We start from the raw sequence: 14,464 nt of genomic DNA, 5'->3' as shown, positions 1-14,464 counted from the left end.
CTAACGCTATTTCAGTCGTATACACAACTGTTGGGCGGCGGCTGTTAAGGTTGCAGGGAAAATAATGATATACCGAATGTTTTTAGCTATATACAACGTGTAAATGAAAACTTTAGAAGGCTTTAGCGGTACCTACATTATGTACTGTCTCTGAAACTTATCTGTGAAACCATGTGACTCATGTCACTATTAGGTACGCGTCGCGAAGGTAGGTACTCTGCGCGTGTCGATCTCATATCTTCAATACGGTTGTCATAATTAATTAATGTTTTGAATTCGTTTGTATGGAAAAATAAATATGCTTCTTTTGTCTTAATATTTCTCCTGAAATATATTTATGCAGCCTTCAATAATATTTCGTAATTCTGTTACACATTGTATATTTATGTCGATCCATCGATAAATCAATAAAAAAAATCCAATATCAAAAATGTATTAATGCGATTTTATTTAACACAGATTTATCGCCTGTCACCGCTGACTTACATTGCTGGAATTTAGAGTCGTCTAAAAGTTCACCATTTTAATTGAAATCGATATCGATAATCTTATATCGAAATCGATATCAAAAAGTGTCTATATTTAAAAAACATATTTTTAAAAGTCAACACTCTTTGGCCCATGCACTGACGCTGTGGTGTGAAGACTCTGTTGGTAGTAGTGTTGACAGTGCCGCAGCAACATACTGGCGGCGCCGGCGGCCTCTGCGCCGCTCCGCCGGCGGCCTATGGCCCGCAGCCGCCGCGAGAGCACGCAGAGCGCTTGGGCCGGCGGTAGGAAGAAGACTCCGCCCCGCCGCTCAGCGGCAGGAATTCTGCAGCGAGGAAAACAAAGAGTTTCGTTAAACATATTTTCATTATTATATTCAACCTAAAGTCTATTTTATTTTACCTGTCCTATAAACTAGACACTCTATTCGTTAGTTTTAGATGTCAAGTTTAGTTTTAAAGTTTAGTTACAAATTTTCAAGAAAATAATGAGAACCTGTACATAATGGAAACCTCTTTTTATCGTTAGTTTTTACTAATTTTTTTATACATTAATAGGCAAGCAAGAAAAAATGTATTATGTTGGTGGCCCTTAGTAGTTCATAACCGTTCTAAGAGATGGCGCTGATATATTTGTGGCTAAGCAGTGCTTATGCAACTAAAGTATTTCAACAGTATTATGATTGAATGGCACTTTGTTTGATCACAATAGTATTAATATATAATAAAACTGTAACTGGAAGATTTCTGCACATTTAATATAATTTGAAAATTTTGACCGGGGGATGCTTTATAATCGATACTGAGTCCAAAACAGATTTTTATTTAATTTTTGTTTGTCTGTCTGTCCGGGCATCACGTGAAACATAGGATACTTTTTATCCCGATAAACAAGAAGTTTCCTCCGGGAAATGGGATGAAATTTTTTATCAATTTTACTTCAAAGCTCCATTAAATTTAATTATTCATTTTAATTTGAAATTGTATACTATCAAGCATACTATTATAGTATTGTCTAATTTTAATAAAGATTTGATAAATTTTGTCGGAGATAAAGTCAAAGTCAAGTCAAAGTCAAATATTTATTTATTCAAATAGGCACATAGATGACACTTTTGATGCATTACATGTAAAATATGACATAGAAGTGAGTTGATGGCGATAACTAAATTCGTCAACTTAAAACTACGAGGGTGCCAAACGCGCCCTGGTCTAAGAAAAAGTCCACAACAAACTTAGCCGGTTGTTTTTTTTGTTATCACCATCTCACATTGTCATTTAAAACTATTAAAGAAGCAACCTGGTTAGAGCAATAATTTACGCCCAAGCATTTTGATCGTTGACTTAGTCCTTAATACTATAATAAGCTTTCTAAAAGCTTATATTTAATACAAACTTTGAAGTTTTTAAGAGACATCTCCAAAATATCAACCGGTAGTTTATTGTAAAATTGTATACAATTTTCTTTAAACCTATTTTATGTAGTCTAGTATATTGCACTTCAAGTTTATTTTTGCTTCTAAATTTCAAATTGTTGCAGTCACATTTTCACCTAAATTTAGATTGATATTTTTGTGAACAGACATTAAATTTTCAAATATGTATTGGCTAAAAACTGTCACTATCTTTAAATTTATCTCTTAATGACTCTGTCGGACCTATTTTATAGATCGTACGAACAGCCCTCTTCTGCAGCACGAAATTAGTGCCAATTTCAGCAGCGTTACCCCATAGTAAAATTCCATATGACATAATGCTGTGAAAGTAACTAAAGTAGACTAGCCTAGCAGTTTCAATGTCCGTGATATAGCGTATCTTCGTCACTGCATAGGCGGCAGAACTAAGCCTGTTCGATAAATTATTTACAAGAGTGCCCAATTGAAATTAAGCATCTAACGTTATTCATAGAAAAACTGCCGTATCATGACATGACATAACAGGGGATATAATACATATGCTATAAAGCATAGCAATATGAAATAGGAGAAGTTTGCCCCCGTTTATTATTACACATTATTTGGATATTATTTCCACTTGTGCGTCAGTGCTCTGAGAGTTAATGGAGCTGTGGGAGAAGATACATTTTTACCCTTTCCCCGGGGATATAACTGTCTTCTGCCCATGCTAGCCGTGCTGGCTTGTTCTCTCGAACGGTAGCCATCTGTGCGGGAATCTTTTAGCGAAACAGCTGAAAGATTGAAAACTATAAAAGCTCCTTGAATAAAGTGTAATTTCCATTGGTCTATATGGCGGGGAGGGCGTCCCTCGGGAGCGCGGTACCTTCGCCGTGGCCCAGGCGCCGCGCCGGCGCCGCGCCCGCGCCGTACTTCTCGAGGCGCTCCAGGTTCTCTCGCCGCTTGCGCTCCTCGCGCTGCAACAAGCCACTCCGTTACACTCCCCGCTACAAGCCGAGCGCTAAGTCTGTGCATCACCGTCACAAACCAACATGGCGTCAGATCACGTGATCCAATTTGTCAGGTGTTGGAAACATTGGCAGAGTAGTTATGAATGGACGATTGAATGAATACATTCTTAAATCGATCACCAAACATAATGATTTAAACATTACCTTGTGAGGAATTTAGTACAATTTATACATTTTATCTTTTTAGACCATTACAGTTACATATTTTAATATAAAAGTAGTAATTATTAATTGAATTCTTGTTAATAATAGAAAGAAATGAAATATGAACCATATTTCGTATGTTTATCATTTTTATTAGGACAGATTTGACAAAATGTTTTGTATACCTGAATCTCACCCGCTCATAGGGCGATCACTTAGCATTAATTCGATTTTACGATAATAACAAAGTATGTGTTGTATAAAAAGTTAAGAAAAGGTATTAGCAGGGCCAAAAACACATCCCAACAGCGCAGGTCCACACTCACCTGTTTCTCCTGCTCTAGGGCTCTCAGCGAGGCGGCCTCCAACGCCCTCTGCTGCTGCTCGCGTGCGCGCTGGATAGCTTCCATGCGCGCCAACGCCTTGTCAGGGTCTGGGGGGAGGTGGACACATGTTATCTGCACATCTTCACATTCACTCCACTAAATAGCATTGTGGTGAAGGCAACCTGGATAGAGCAATCATTTACACCCAAGCATTTTGATCATTGAATCCTTCTTCCTTTCCTTGATTTTGAAGTCCTTAATACTATAATAGGACTTTTCTCCTCCTTAATACTATAATAGCATTGTGGTGAAAGCTGATTTAAATGTAAATTCGTACAATCAATTACTAATTTGAAAGCCAACCATCAAAAATAGTCTGAACTGACAATTCCCATGCATCATAACCAATTTAATTTTTTTAATTTCTATTGGGGTTTTTTGATTTGAAATATCTAGGAACTATATTTGTAACCCGACAAAAGGAAAAAGTGTAATGATAAAGAAACAAAAACACATAAATAATATCTGTCATAATCACATAATCTGTCTTAGGCTACTTTTCAGTAGGAGGAGTAGTTTTTGCATATCAAACTGTATTTTCAAAGTAAAACGGACCTAATATTACCTTGTGAGCAAACAAATCTTATACTAGGGTATAAAAAGCACTTATAAATAGAAATGTATATGATCACCTTTATGATAAGCTGCATCTTCTCTGGCCTCCTGCCAGCGCCTGAAGGCAGGCTTCAGGCGCTGCACCACGTACACGCAGAGCGCACCGCCCGCCACCACCAACCAGCCATAGTTTGCCAGGAATCCTAGCACTGCCGAGAATATGTCAAAACCTATAGTGGTAAGGGCTAGCTCCCCTTTAGACCAGACCCAAGGCTGGCCTTTATTTACTAACATTTTGATAACATTTGTTAGCCTTTCTCAATGCTTCCACACTTACGAAAAACTTTAAACATTTTCGAATGGTATAGGTCTACATTTTAATGTTGTTTATAAAATGTTTCTTTTTTTTAGTTATATTAATGACCAATGTTAAAGTTATAATGAAAACATTTGTTAAGATTGTTGGCTAAATGTTTGTCAACATAAAAGCAATGTATGTTGACAGATATTTAGTGACTGCAGCGTTCCAATAAGCATTCTGGTAAACGCTTAATTTAACTCACCTAGAGAAATCGGGTTCACAAAAGTGGAACCCTCTGGATCAGCGACGTGATCGCCCATTTTTTAAATTATAAAGTTTTGCTTCGATCAGAATGTTCAATGTGCACTTGTTGTGTGTTTCTTCTGCGGATATGATGAAATTACGATGTTTCAATCTCTGACCTCAGCTGTCAACGTGTTGTCGTTCCAATACTCCTACTAGAACCTTGAGTTGGTTTGTTTTATTCCGTAGGATAATTTAAAAAAATTATCCAAGAATAAAATTTATAGGTACCTGCATAAAGTAATTTGTTCTTCTTTTGATATCTTAGAAAATGTCGTGTTTATCTTACAGTTCATTCTTTAGAATTTTTGCCATTTCGATTGTTTACTAATTTTTGAAACAGACTAACACAAATATAGATAGTCCATAGAGCGGAAATCCATAGATTTCTAGTTAGACCTCTATTGCCTCCTCTGTTGATAACTCATATCTGGCGCAAACATTTATACGATTCAGAGCATACGAGAGTGCAGGGAACAGAAATTTGAATGTTTAAAAACACTGTAAAATGAGTTCCAGTGTACTGCGTATGTCAAAAGTAGCTCTTCAAATGAGTTCAAGATTTCAGCTGTGGTTAAGATTTGTGTAGGGTACACTGAGGTGTAAATTATTTATCTATTTATTTTACATCTTGTTACTATGGCAGTAAATAGTGGAAGCCCAAACACTAATTTCCAAATACACACATCGCCACCTAGCACCAAAGTAAGCGTAGCTTGTATTATGGGTACTAAGATGGCTAATGAATATATTTATGATTAATATACATTACTACTTATAACATACAGATAGACATTGGATTTAATTCGTTCAGAATCGAAAATCCAATCGAGTATTTAAATAATTTTGTCTTCCCATCAAAGACTTGTATCGGTTTATAAGCATTTCAAAGCACAAGTTACAACACTAGCAGTTGTCAAAAAACCAATAATTTATTGAAATATTTAGTAAATATTTCATGCAGTTATTTTTGATATTATTACCAATTATAATGTATATAGCAAGTTAATAACTTTTGTGAAAATAAGAGTGTTCCTAGCAAATGTATACTTAGTGGTTTTTAAGTGGTTTCAAGCCTTTTATCGTAGTAAGTTTAAATTATTGTTTCCGCTGTTTATAACCTTGTTTTGGAACTGTTTGCGCGCGAAATAAGTTTTTATAGACGTTCTATAAGTTGAGTTACTTCATTTTCCTGTGTAAATAGAGTTCTTCTATAAATTTTAAGTTATCGCAAATTATTATCGTGGCGTCTTACTCTGGAAATCGCTTCGTAAAACTGCGTTATTGGTTCGCCGCTTGATATCGTATTTTGTTCCGTATTAACAGAGTATTAAGGTCGAAAATGCATTCGATATGGTTGCAATGTAGGAGTACCAGAATAAGGACGCGGAACAAGTTATAATAGGGAATGTAAAGGCAGATGCACATTGGTGATTAATTAAAAAAAAACAATTTTTTAACATAAATCTCCATCAGATTTCTAATTTATATTGTTTTAATAATGTTAACTTAAATTAGAAACTTAAAAATTGTGCGAATTTTTGTAGTAATTACAAGTCGTGACATAAAACACCACCTTGGTTACCGTATCAGTCTAAGTCAGCCTTTTTAAATAGAAATGTATCCTGGACCTGAAAGATTTCTCATTCAACTTCATCACAGTGTTATATTAGCTGGTTGTTTAATGTCATAAAATTTAAAAAACAAGAATTGCTACTACTAATTATGTAGAAAAATTAAAAAAAAAAAAAAAAAAAATTCCCTTTAATTTAAGTATGTGTTCTATTTTCAAAATGTACTATATTGTAAAAAATAAAGAAGAGATTACCTAAGTTCATGAAATTTAAAAATTCTAATTCAGAATTCAAAAAAATTCATGATACATTATAAGCTAAGTTAGAAAAATATTGATTTTACAATCATCATAATGTGCTGTAAGCTGTGACAAGGAAACAAATCTATAAGGTTTTTTTTTAATTCTTTATTTGTTCGGGACTTTTCTAAACACTAAGAATATCAGCCCCATCGTTCCCTTTACGAAAATTAAATCTACAAGGTTTGATTAATATTATTTTATTCATAAAATTTAATAAATAATATATTGAAAATGTTCCTTTTTCAGGACAGTATTATGTCTGCGTGAAAATGCCTGAGATATGCTGCGTGGATGGGTGCGTTCCAGCAAAAGATGATGTAACATACTTTAAGTATGTCTTTTTAACTTAAATATAAAATTTTATTACCAATTGTAGATTTTATTCGCAAACGTTTGTAAACTCCTAGGCATGCAGATCATTACGTTGTTTTCCTTCACTGTTAAAGAAAGTTATATTTATTTGCTGAAAGTGCACATAAGTCTGAAAAGTTTGAGGTGTGTGCTGGGAAACTGTCTCCTAGATGAGCCCAGCGGGATGTATATGGTAACTAAGAGGTTGTGAGTTTGTAATAGTCAAAGATCATAATGACTGACAAACTGATCTTGTGTTAAACTGACCATATTATAATAAAGATCAATAAATGGCTGGAGATATTTGAGTTAACCATTTATTTTACTTCAATCAATCAATCAAAAATACTCTCTTGTACACAAGAACAAAACAGAAATAAATAAAAAAGAACAAAGATACAAGAAATTTAAATTTATCAAAGGCAGCCTTATCACTTATAGTGATTTCTTCCAGGCAACCATTATAAGGAGTTGACTCACATATGAATCCTTATAGCAGTGCACAAATATAATAATAAAATAAACTAATACATATTTCAATACGTTTAATAAACTATACGGTAAAATAAACAATACTGAAACTAAAACAACAAAAGCAACTTCAAATTAACACCAGCCAACATCCACCTCAAACTTTAAATTAACTTTTATATGTTGAAACACTGGCTAAACTCATATATAGTTTGTGGAGTCACAGATCTAACTAGTATGTAACCTGCTTCTCGCATGCCTCAGTTAACGATCCAAATAGTTAAGCACCTATGAACCTCAAACATCTCATCTACACCCTAACCATACGTTTTATTAACAACCACATCTCTGATTCAGCCCTAACTAGATTCATTAAAAAATCCTTTGTTCAGAATCGGTTAAAACACATTTGTGTCTACCCAGATTCCCGAACAGCAGAGCCCTCCGTCGTAAGTGGCTCGACGCAATACCTTCAACGTCGATCAAAGTGACGCTGGACACAGTGGTGTGCAGTCGACACTTCCTCGCCGAGCAGTATGAGGTGGTCAGGCAGAAGAGGAGGCTCAAAGCCAAGGTGGTGCCCAGCGTGTTCGACCAGGTGAGTGCACTCCACCATGCACTGCCGCGTGCGAAAGACACCACTGGCACAGTAGTGTCTTCTTCTTCTTTCTCTGGGCAGTTTCCGCACGTTCAACTCCCAATAAGTTCAACGTTTTTTTAAAACGGAAGCTTACAGAAAAATCCTATTATAATGTTAATGATTACTTAAACGATAAAACAGCTTGGGTGTGAATTGCTTTAACTTCTTAGCTTAATATTCATTTACAGTGAGATAGTGATAACAAAAAAAAAATTACCTGGCTAAGTTTGTTGCGGGCTCCTCTTAGACCAGGGCGCGTTTGGAACCCTCGTAGCTTTAGGTTTAAGTTGGCGAACGAAGTTTTCACCATCTCCTAGCCAATATTTAAACATATTATTTGTATGAACGCTTCATAAGTGCCTGTGATAGGCCTACATGAGTTGGTCGAAATTTCCCACTGTTGCTACTCCAGCCATCCTACCTCACTCCAGAATTCTAGCATACCGCCCACGTAGTTGAGAACTTCCGGAATAGTGGCTGGGGAACTGAGGTATATTGCTGCTACGCCCGTGCACTCCGGCATCACGTGAGTGGTGTCTTTCGGACGCCTTCCGGCTGAGCATTATAAGTGGGCTAGAAGACATAAGAAGCAGCTCAACGCCAAGTCGGTGCCCAGAGTGTCCCACATCAACTAAATTTATATTCAACGTATATCTAATTTAACTTATTTTTATTTAATAGTGTTAGCTTAAATTAGAAACTTAACAATTGTGAGAAGCTTTTGTAGCAAGTACAAATCGTGTATAACACCATCTTGGTTACCCTACCAGTCTGTGTCAGCATCTTGTACTTCACACATCACTGGTGCATCCGGGCACAGCAATGTCCTAACTAATTGCCTAGTCAGGCTGAGTGTCCGGCTTGTTGGAAATACATTAAATTATTTATTGAAGTTTTGTTTTATATATACATTTCAAAAATTCAGTAATTAATGTAATTTTAATCTTTTTCAGATTAAAACCCCAACAGCCAAAGATGACGAGCTTATATCCTCTAAACAAACAGACACAGCCAACGATAGAGTCGCATCCGACGTTACCACAGACAATAAACCCGACACAGAACAACGTACAAACTCACCCAACCATAGACTACAAGAGAACACATCCAAAAACGAGAGCTGCATGACAAATGGACTTAAAGAAGATATTGTGAAAAGGTATATTTATTAACTAATACTAATTGTAGCAGTAGAAGCTGTGATAGCGCATTGCGTAGGAGCTCAATATCACTTTCGGGGTACATTTCTAAGTTATGTGCGTTTCAAGTAATTTAATATTACAGAACGTTGAAGGAAACCTGCATGCCTGGGAGCTCTGCATAATGTTCTCAAAGGTGTGCGGAGGCCACCAATCAGTACTGGGCCAGCGTGGTGGACTCTGGCCTTAATACTTTCCCATTGTGGGATGAGACTCGCTCCCTGTATTGGGGCTGATATGATGAATTGTAACCTTCGCCTTCAAAAAGCAAAAATAATGTAGATAGATTGCTGAGATATGGCTTAAAGGAAGTACAAACAATGAAACAGAGAAATAAATAAAAACGCATTTATAAAATTAAATTGTAACTATAACTGTAATACTCGTGGAGCCGGTCGACATCGCCCTGCCCGGTGAAGCAGCGCCATCTACCGGGTTCAGTTGTAATTTAAAACCATCCGGGGACCCGTCGAAATATACAAACAAAATGTGATCCAAACCGTTCCAGCCCTTTATTAGAATTTAAGTGACAAACAGGTACGGAAGTCATATATGTATACAACGTGTAAATGAAAACCGAAACAATAATTCACATGCCTTGGAGGTGCATTATTTACTGTCTCTGAGACTTATCTGTGAAACCGTAACTCTAATAGTTTCTGAGTAAACCACTTCCATCGTTCATACTGTAAGAAATCAGACACAGCCCGAACGTCACATGAAAAATTAAAATCATGTGACTCCTGTCACTTTATCAGGTACGCGTCGCGTAGCCTAGGTACTATGCGCGTGTCAGTCTTTTATCTCCAATAGGGTTGTCATAAGTAAACACTTAGAATATTTTGAATTAGTTCGTATGGAAATAAATACTGATGACTAATTCTTCTGATTTAATATTTTGACAGGGAGATTCCTTATGAAATATAGACACCCTTTAATATTTTTTCGTAATTCTGATATTTGTATTGGTAGTTACTTATTTATTTATCTGTCTGTAGTGACGGTTATTGTTTTATATATATTACTAGCTGACCCGTGCAACTTCGTTGCACCAAATCGGCTATTACCGGAAAACACAAATGAAATGACATTTTCTGAAAATGAATCCTAGCTAGATCAATTTATCGCCCTCGAAACCCCCTGTATACTAAATTTCATGAAAAACCGATTCCGAGATTCCAATTATATATATATAATATATATATATATGCAAGAATTGCTCGTTTAAAGATATAAGATATTACATATATTTATTTAGGTATTGAAATATTTATGGGTATATGTACATGTGCACCACCTAACTATTTTCTGTATTTGTTACCTTCGCCATTGGCTATGGAGCGATAAGGCCGCAAAATTGTATATGTTGTTTAGAAAAGTATAAACTTTCCTGTTTATGCACTTTAAAAAAAAGTATATTCATTAAATCATGGAGTTACTCTCAATAATTGATTGTCTATGCCGTTTTAAAATCACCGCTTGCAATGATTATTTGAAAATCCCTTCCAGAAGTCAACCGGACAATGTATCTATTACGGATTCCGAAATCAGTAACAAAGACATCGAGGACATCATCACAAACTATCAGATCAAACAAACGAGGCCCGTGCATCAGGGGACGGAAACAGAAACGGGCGGAAATAGAGAAACGGGCGGGAGCACCCTCGCCGCGAACGCTTGCATAGAGGTGGAAGTGCCGCCGTTTGCAGGAGAAATACAAGTAGAGAGAAACGATAAAATAGAAATAGGGAGAAATGGGGAAATGGAAATAGGGAAAAATGGGGAAATTCAAATGCGGAGAGAGGAAGCCAGCCAAGTGATCGATGTGGACGACGAAGCGGAGCCGGTGTTCATCGAGGTGTCAGTGGGAAAAGGTGAGACAGAGCACGACAGGATTGTGCTGTCGACACTTTTAAACCGCTAAAACCGTAATGGAATTTAAATAAATAATAATAAAATAAATAAACTACGGCAATAGACACATCGCCATCTAGCCCTAAAGTAAGCGTAGCTTGTGATATTTTTATGAATAATGTACATAAATACTGATAATATACAGATAAACACCCAGACACTGAAAAACATTCATGTTCATCACACAAGCATTTTCTAGTTGTGGGAATCGAACCCAGTGTTGACTCAGAAAGCAGGGTCCCTGCCCACTGCGCCTATCGGTCGTCTAAGGTCTTCTATAGGAAATCTATTTTCGCGTGCGTCCAGCGACTCCTTATGGACGACCAACGCTACGTTTAGGGGCGTAGGGTCGCCGTTCCAGCACCGTGTGACCCGGCGTCCATCGGTTGGTTGAACCATTGCTAATGGATCTCATTTCACTACCCTTAGTATGAAATTTTTACGCTCGCAATCGAAGAGTCGATTTCGAATCATTGAACGTAAACGCAAGTAAAATATATCTATTGCTTATTGTATTTAAACTCAAATTTGCCTTCAATTCTTCAGCTGGGGATTTGATAGTGCGTTGAAAAAAAATATTTCAAAATTCATTTATTTCAAGTAGGCCTAGTTAATAAGCACTTTTGAAACGTCAAGTCAGTCTGTTTGTAGTGACTCTACCGGTTCGGAAGGCAGATTCCACTGAGAAGAGCCGGCAAGATACTCAGCAGATTGCTCCTTTCCAACATCATTTTTAAGTTTAGTAATCTTTAGAATTTTTCTGTTTTGTGAGAGATGAGATGAGATGAGATGAAGATGAGTTCATAAACAAATAAGGGGAGTTACGACTGTAAAATGAGGGATTAGGTCAATTTTACTTTGACGTTGTTAAGTTTGATATGCAAAAACAATTGCTCGATGTGCACTCCATTATTTTTTACTTCTATAATGTAATCAATCTTTCCATTAACGTTTAGTGTTAACTTGTAAAGTAGAAACATAAAAATATAAAATAAACAACTACGATTAAGAGAAATTCAAAATAAACACAATAAAAAGTTATTTTTGAAGTTCGAAAATAAACTTTACATAGCTCGTAGCTTTAGTTTTATAAGTACTACACAAAACTTTAATGTAATGTACGCATCAAAAGTGCCTTATGGGCATTATTCTTGAATACAGTTATTTTTGACTTGGACTTACAATAGTAGCACAAAAGATTGTTAACATCATAGGACAACTAAGAAAAAAAAAAAGTGTGAGCCGTCACGGGACGCCTGGCAGATGTGAAACATCGAAATTGTCTCGTCTAATATAAATCAGATATTGCATAGTGAAAAAATAATGCATTAAATTTGTTCCACAAATAAAAATAAAAAAATACAACCGAATTGAGAACCTCTTTGTAAGTCGGTTAATAATGACTGTTTATTACAAAATGAACATTCATTTTTATTATTAAATATCAATTACAAAAATTCAATCATGTAGCGTGGCGAAGCGTCGTCACAGCCTGTATCGCCACGCCAACAATCAGGTTTACTCTCCGCCTATAGATGTTTCACATCAATAGTCGGCACTAAGGCCGTTTGAAGGTGTAACGATCCCCCGAGCATAGCTCCCCGCGTCGCCGCGAGCCCCACTAAGCAATGCCTGTGCGCAGGCGGCGACCAGGACTGCGTCATGCTGCTGGAGAGCGTGCAGTGCGACGTGGACCCGCGCTGCCTCGTGCTGCCCGAGCGCGCGCCCGCCAGCCCGCCCGCCCGGTGAGTGGCGACCACCTCACGCACGCACGCTCGCTTACACGCACGCACACATGCTGACACGCACGTAAGCTCACACGCACGCACGCACACGCTCGCATGCACGCACGCACTCACGCTCACTTGCAGCGAGGTTACCGCACTCGTCACACAGGCCTCCCTAGTACGAGTGCCGCAGAAATGCTTTATTAATATTAATAATAATCATTTATTTGCAAGAATGCTTGTACAAGGTCAACATGCTGATAAACAATACAGTCAGTTTAGAGGGCATAGCATTGTACTAAATGAATTTTCATCGGTTGGTAGTTTATAATGTGTGTGTGCAGCCACACCGCAAGCTCACTACTCATATGGTGCTCTCGGCAGGACGGACGGCCCCATCAGCCTGCTGACGTCGAGCGACGAGGACGAAGTCATCATCGAGGAGCCGCACTACGACCTGGTGGAGGTGTCGGACGAGACGGACGAGGACGACGTGCCGCTGGTGCGGCTGGCCGGTGCCGCGCCGCCGTTTGCGCCGCACGAGCACGTCTGCCTGCAGTGCCGCTACAGCAGCACCAGCCCGGCCGACTACGCGCGGCACCTCGAGCGGCACGCGGCGCTGCGCGTGTGCGCGCTGTGCGGCCACACCACGGCCAGCCGCCAGCAGCACGCGCGCCACCAGCGCCAGCACCGCGCCGAGCGGCGCCACCACTGCCCGCACTGCCGCTACCGCGCGCGCCACCGCATGAGCCTGCTGTACCACATGCGCGCGCACCGGCCCCCCCAGCCCGCCCCCCACCCCGCCCCGCCGCCCACGCACGCCCGCAAGTTCCCGTGCGGCTCGTGCGGCTACGTGGCCGCGCGCGGCGGCACGGCGACGGCGACGACGACGACGACGACTACGTGCCGTAGCGTGCCGGCGCGCGCTCGGGGGCGCCCCTAGCACGAGAATTGCTCGCAGCGATCGCCGAGTCGTTTTCGAGTACCGAAATACTTGAGTGCCGAGTGTGAGATTTTCTGCCTATGTTTACTGAGAAACCGTACCGCCGCTAGATGGCGCTACTTCGATACCAGACACTGTTCCCCTAGAACGAGAATTGTACGCTCTCAATCGGGGAGTCGTTGACGCTTATCGAAGTTGGTATCGTCAATCACAATACCGCGATATCGTTTTAGTGTCGCGAGTCCTGTACTTCTGATTTTTATTGTACAAAGGTTCTGACAAAAGCACGCGCTCAAGAAATTTAGGCAAATTTGAGCTTTAATACAATGGAAATAAGCTGCTACTTGTTTAACTCTGCTGTCCAAAGTCCAAGAAAGCGACTCCTCAATAATTACGAACTAGCAAATCTTGTACTGAGGCTACTAAGCAAACTGGATCGCATATATATTGTATTAAAGCTCAAATTTGCCTGCGCAGGCTTTTGGCAGAACGTTTGTAAAATATAAATTAGATGCACTGGATTTTCTAATCTAAAACGAATGAGATTAGTTCGCTTTGCGAGAACTCCTCGATTGCGAGTGAGCTAAACTTTTACCAAGGGTGCTAAATTTATATAAACCTTAAATGAGACTTTTTCAGCACAGTGCACAGTGGCAGACCGTCCGGTATAACACCAACGAGCTCTTGACAGTGACGTACCGTTAATTAATTTTTTCGTACTTGTTTTGGTATGTAAAATAT

General features: G+C 38.8%; 2 protein-coding genes across 3 annotated transcripts; one reads left to right on the top strand and one right to left on the bottom strand.

Annotated features, from left to right (window-relative positions):
• Positions 1-422: 422 nt before the first annotated feature.
• On the bottom strand, positions 423-4,949 carry LOC120635387 (selenoprotein S A-like). 2 transcript variants are annotated; one of them, XM_039906393.1, is made up of 6 exons: positions 4,834-4,949; positions 4,562-4,764; positions 4,076-4,207; positions 3,384-3,490; positions 2,769-2,859; positions 423-814 (listed from the first exon to the last, which is right to left on the bottom strand). In XM_039906393.1, exons 2-6 carry the CDS (start codon positions 4,617-4,619, stop codon positions 726-728), a joined length of 477 nt encoding a protein of 158 aa, XP_039762327.1. In that variant the 5' UTR covers positions 4,620-4,764; positions 4,834-4,949; the 3' UTR covers positions 423-725. The 2 variants fall into 2 exon arrangements, with proteins under 2 accessions (XP_039762327.1, XP_039762328.1); XM_039906394.1 differs by having other exon boundaries at positions 4,562-4,757.
• Positions 4,950-5,555: 606 nt separating this feature from the next.
• On the top strand, positions 5,556-13,723 carry LOC120635176 (PR domain zinc finger protein 2-like). The gene is made up of 7 exons (XM_039906109.1): positions 5,556-5,689; positions 6,725-6,809; positions 7,724-7,898; positions 8,894-9,099; positions 10,649-11,013; positions 12,696-12,798; positions 13,165-13,723. Exons 2-7 carry the CDS (start codon positions 6,748-6,750, stop codon positions 13,721-13,723), a joined length of 1,470 nt encoding a protein of 489 aa, XP_039762043.1. The 5' UTR covers positions 5,556-5,689; positions 6,725-6,747.
• Positions 13,724-14,464: the final 741 nt, after the last annotated feature.

Source organism: Pararge aegeria, chromosome 26 (assembly GCF_905163445.1).
Source record: "Pararge aegeria chromosome 26, ilParAegt1.1, whole genome shotgun sequence".
Lineage (NCBI taxonomy): Eukaryota > Metazoa > Arthropoda > Insecta > Lepidoptera > Nymphalidae > Pararge > Pararge aegeria.
This window is presented reverse-complemented; position numbering and strand designations above follow the sequence as displayed.

Bases quoted from the DNA above. Each gene is read 5' to 3' on its own strand.
- LOC120635387 (XM_039906393.1), bottom strand. From the start codon at position 4,619: ATGGGCGATCACGTCGCTGATCCAGAGGGTTCCACTTTTGTGAACCCG. The intron at 2,860-3,383 runs GTGAGTGTGGAC...GGCTTGTTGCAG, and splicing joins CCCTAGAGCAGGAGAAACAG to CGCGAGGAGCGCAAGCGGCG. The intron at 815-2,768 runs GTACCGCGCTCC...TCCTCGCTGCAG, and splicing joins GCGCCTGGGCCACGGCGAAG to AATTCCTGCCGCTGAGCGGC.
- LOC120635176 (XM_039906109.1), top strand. From the start codon at position 6,748: ATGCCTGAGATATGCTGCGTGGATGGGTGCGTTCCAGCAAAAGATGAT. The intron at 7,899-8,893 runs GTGAGTGCACTC...AATCTTTTTCAG, and splicing joins TGCCCAGCGTGTTCGACCAG to ATTAAAACCCCAACAGCCAA. The intron at 12,799-13,164 runs GTGAGTGGCGAC...TGCTCTCGGCAG, and splicing joins CCCGCCAGCCCGCCCGCCCG to GACGGACGGCCCCATCAGCC.